At 38.6% G+C, this 5,030-nt stretch overlaps 1 protein-coding gene across 1 annotated transcript in view; it reads right to left on the bottom strand.

The window, feature by feature from the left end:
* The window catches only part of AK9 (adenylate kinase 9), a 107,335-nt gene that overhangs the window by 23,045 nt on the left and 79,260 nt on the right, over window positions 1–5,030 (bottom strand). The window contains exons 28-29 of the mRNA XM_029943204.1: window positions 590–796; window positions 23–241 (exon numbers count right to left, since the gene is read on the bottom strand). Coding sequence (XP_029799064.1) covers window positions 23–241; window positions 590–796 — 426 coding nt within the window. The remainder of the gene's footprint in view (window positions 1–22; window positions 242–589; window positions 797–5,030) is intronic.

A 5,030-nucleotide genomic window follows, 5' to 3' on the forward strand; every position in this document is an offset into this window, starting at 1 on the left:
TAGGTGCATTTGCTGACATTACCTTTACGGGGTCCCAGTAACCAAATGAGCTTATATGCTTATAGGTATAGTTCAGCATTTTCTGGGCAAGGTGAGATGTTATTGGATAACATTTTTCAAAAATGCTTTCACGATTCTCTACCAGTGATTTCAGTTTCATATTCAAATTATATTGTACAATATGGATTTTCCGAGCTCCATTAATGAGAATTACTGGTATCATAAGCTTCTCACATTCATCCTGATGAGAAACAAATCATAAAACCAAATATTTTTAATGGGACTAAGTCTGGTGACAGCACATAGACATTGCTGGTAACTGACTACTTCAGCCAAGAGAATATTTTTCAGCTTCTGAGTGGCTGCATATTGGCAGTTAAAACTTTTGACTCTCTGTGGCTTCCATGTTGCCCTGGAGTTATTAATTTGTTGTCATAATTGCAAGTGGTGCTGGCAAAAGAAAAGGTAGTCCTAAAATACGCATTTCTTTTAGAATGTTAAATAGAAATCAAGACATAAACCAAATTGCATTTGTTTCATTCTTAAATATTTTGCTGTGAATTATGAAAAATGAAGGAAAAGTAATAACCTGTATTGCTTGTAAATTATTTATATCTGCTTCAAATTTGTCTCTCAGTTCACCTCTCAGGCGTTCAAGTGCATCCGTTTCCTGTTCTTCATCTTCCTCACTCATTTCTTCCTCATCTTTTGGAAACTCATCTTCAAGGATGTTGTCAATATCATCTTCATATTCTTCAGGCTCTTCTTCACTCATATCTTCATCTTCCCTACCAGCCTAAGGAAGAAAATGTTCTCTTTAACTATACATATAGAATAGGCACAAACGACTCTGCTAACTAATCCTCTGGAATATTTTATGTCACTAGATATTGGTTGGTATGGAATGGTAACATTTATTTAGTGACAGTAAAATTTTAAATATCCGGCACCCAGAAACTTAATTCCTTCAAGACTGACACCATACCAATCTCACAGTAAATACATAAATAAGATACTAAATGCTATATGTCTATGGTTGTCAGAAAGTTCCATTTATTTATTTTTTTTGGAGTTTTTAATTGCAGTTAGCTAACATGCAATGTCATGTTAGTTTCAGCTGTACAACACAGTCAAGAATTCCATATATCACCCAGTGCTCGTGACAAGTGCACTCCTTAATCCCCATCACCCCTTTAACCCATCGCGTCCACCCACCTCCCTTCTGGCAATCATGTTTGTTCTCTATAATTAAGAATCTGTTTCTTCTTCTTTCCCCCACCTCCTCAGGTGGTTGACATCTTTATTGCTTTGTAGGCGGGGGGCAGGTGCTCAGGAATTCTTGGTGGGGTGGCTTGCTTCCTTTTCATGATCACTGACTTCTGGGGAGAAGGATGGTATTGGCCCCGCTAATGGCAGCCATGTGCAGATCTGGACAGTACGTGTTTCAGCAGGTCATGTGCTCGATGCTACTGAGGGTGGCCCAGACATTCTTGTTAATGGTGGTCCACATGGAGGAGGCAGGGAGTTTTCGCTGGCCGGATCTCTACTTCATGATCACTACATCTTTCCTGTAGGTCGCTGGCTCCACATCCACAGTCTTGTGGTGAATCAGCCCATTTGGTGGAAGGAGATGCGAGCCTTCAGGTTACTGGGCTGGGTGCTGTATGTCTGCCTGTCCCTCTTGCTCAGACAGCTGGAGCAGTCCTGCCCATCTACTGCAGGTGCGCAGACAGGGTGGCAGCTCCTCTCATTACTGCCTGGGAAGTCAGAAAGAGCCAGAGTCTGTTTCTTGATTTGTCTCTCTTTTTTCCTTTGCTCCTTTGTTTTGTTTCTTGAATTTCACATGTGTGTGAGATCATATGGTATTTGTCTTTCTCTGACTGATCTATTTTGCTTAGAGTCTCTAGCCCCATCCACGAAGGTTAGGTGTTTTTGATAGTCTTCAGTATTTCAGTATTTAATGGAACTCAAAGAGAATAACTCAGTCACTAGCTGTGTTAGCTTGGACAAGATCAGTTTCTTCATCTGTAAAATAGGAATAATAAAAGTACCTATCTCACAGGAATGGTGGGAGGATTAAATTACTTAATACATGCAAAGCCCTTACTTAGAAAAGCGTATGGGGCGCCTCAGTGGCTCAGTCGGTTAAGCATCTAGCTTCAGCTCAGGTCATGCTCTCATGGTTCGTGGGCTAGAGCCCTGCATCGGGCTCTGTGCTGACAGCTGGCTCAGAGCCTTCAGATTCTGTATCTCCCTCTCTTTTTGACCCTCCCCTGCTCACGCCTCTCTCTGTATCTCAAAAAATTTTTAAAAAACACATAAAAAAAGAAGTGTCCGACACATGGCAAGCATGAAATGATAATTATTATTGCTATTATTGTGCCAATATAGTTATTGTTTGTCACTTTGTATAAAGCACTGTACTAATAGAACAGTTAGATGCCCTTTAGGAGTTTATAGCCCATCTGAAGAAAGAAGAATAATATGCAAATAATTATTAAAGAACATGGCAGGATATTGGTATTAAGTGTGCCATATAGGCTTTAATATTTATCCTCCTGCACTGCCTCCACACTCTTCTCCCTGGAGTATTCCTTGTATCAGTTGCAGCGCTGCCTTCCAGTTGGAAACCTAGAAGTTTTCCTAACTCCTTGCTCTCCATCACTGCTCATCCAATTTCCAAGGACTGTCATCCTAAACAATGCCCCTAGACTCTCTCCTTTCCAGTTACCCCCCACCCCCACCCTTAGCCTTCTCATTACCTGTCGCCTGCAATCTTTATCTTGCTGTTTCCTAATCTTTCTATTGATTAGACCCTGGTTCCTTTAAAGAGCACCCGAGCTGAGATCTGGCCTTGCAGGTGCCGGGAGGAGGATGAAAGGAGAAGGTTCCTTCCTGTGCTGTCCCCAGGCTCCTTTCTCTCCAAAAGGAGCTTGGCTATGGGACAGTTTTTCATTTCTGTTTTTCTTTTAATTTCAATTTTGAAACCATTTGGTTCTCTTGCTACTTTTTGCTTTTCCTTTTCCTTATCCTTTGACAATTAAAAAAAAATCCTGAGATTTTATTTTCTAAGGGATTATTGGAAGTTGGGTGGGATGAGTCCACACTGCAAATGAGAGATGCCTCAGTTGCAGATGAACTTGTACTCACCTTTCTTGGTTCAACTTACTAGCTCTTCCAGTAAGTAAGAGCTAGTACGTTTGTTAATTAAAGAGACTAAACTATGTGGGTTTAAAAATAGATTCATTTTTGTTACAAAGATAAACTTAGGGGGGCCTGAGTGGCTCAGTCAGCTAAGCATCCAACTTTGGCTCAGATCATGGTCTCGCAGTTGTGGGTTAGTGCCTTGCACTGGGCTCTGCGCGGACAGCTTGGAGCCTGGAGCTTGCTTCACATTCTGTCTCCCTCTTTTTCTGTCCCCTCCCACTCTCTCTCTCTCTCTCTCTCTCTCTCTCTCTCTCTCAAAAATAAATAAACATTGAAAAAAAGACTTAAGACAAAATTATACAGCATTTATAGGGTGGAAAAAATCTCCCCTCAGACACCCATCTCTATTTCCATTTTCCTACCTAGAACTGATTTTGGTTAACAATTTGGTTAAGATCCTGTTAGATGTTTACACCCCCTCCACACACATAAAATTATATTTATACTTATTGTACAACTTGCTTTTTAAAGATACAATTTAGCAATGCATTTAAATTTCTTTACATATAAAAACATATATCTCATTATTCTTAGCCATTCTTGCATTTTAAAAAGGGATTTGTTTTGGGGTTTTTGTTGGGTTTTTTTTGTTTGTTTGTTTGTTTTGTTGTTCTAGGAAAACCAGTTTAGGAAAAAATAACAAAGTAAACAGTGAAAGGTAGACACTTTTGACCCTTGTGATACTTGTTTTCTCTCTTGCACTAGTGATGACGAGGGATTTAGCTAACTTGGATTTCTCTTCTTTTCTTTCTTTTCTGCCTATTCCCCAGTGTTAGCCATATTTTTAATTCTTTAATTCTGCAGCTGAGTGCCTACAACTTTAAATATTATCTCTAAATCTCTCACGAGCTATTACTTCTAGATGTAGGTTTGATTCCCCACAATCGAAGAGAATGTCCTTACTATTCTTCCCATTTTTCCCTCTCTTCAGTTTCCAAATTTTCATCTCCAGCTGACCACATTTACATTCCTGTCCTGTGACTGTATTTAAGTAGCACTTAAGTATTTAGTACTTCATGCAGAAATTGATTCTAAGAATTGAAAGCAGAGTGTTTGATTAATTCTAAAAATTGCAACCCAATAAACAGCACCTGTCGTATTTTAATTTCATAACCTTTATTCACGACAGCCACAGATAGTGACAGAGGGGATGCAACTCTATATCAACAAACATGTACCCTTCTGAGGAAAATGTCTCAAGTATCAATGTCAAACATTATATTTCCTTATTATGCAAAAGAAGCATAATTTAATTTGTCACATATGTGGATAATACTTTTCTTGTTTCTCCTCCCCACTCCATATTTCTAGTTTGGTTTTGTTTTTTAGATGGAAGAAGCATTGTTCATAAAATCAATTGGCTACTTTTTTCAGTAAGAATATACAGAAGGCTGATTTTCAAAGCCTTAAATATCTAAAAATTTCCCATTTCATCCTCATGCATTATAAATAGTCAAAAACCATTTTCAATCAGAATTTTGAAGGCATTGTCTTTGTCTCTCATCATCCAGTACTGTTGGTGAGAAATCTGACACAAATCTTGTCCCTATTCCTTTGTGGAGATCTTTCCTTCATCTTAGAAATAAGTTAAAATCTCTTTATAATTAGCAATCCCAAACTTCATGAGAATGTGTCTAATGTACAGCTCTTTTAATTTGTTCTGTTTGGTATTCATTGAGCCTTTTCAATTTGAAGATCCTCTGCTCTCTTCAATACTGGGGACATTTCTTTCACTATTTTAAAGATTATTTCCTCCTATATTTTCTCTCTTTTCATTTTTTCTTTTGGAATGCAAATTAGATGTTGACCCTCCTGGACTGACC

Source organism: Suricata suricatta, chromosome 7 (assembly GCF_006229205.1).
Source record: "Suricata suricatta isolate VVHF042 chromosome 7, meerkat_22Aug2017_6uvM2_HiC, whole genome shotgun sequence".
NCBI classification, from domain to species: domain Eukaryota; kingdom Metazoa; phylum Chordata; class Mammalia; order Carnivora; family Herpestidae; genus Suricata; species Suricata suricatta.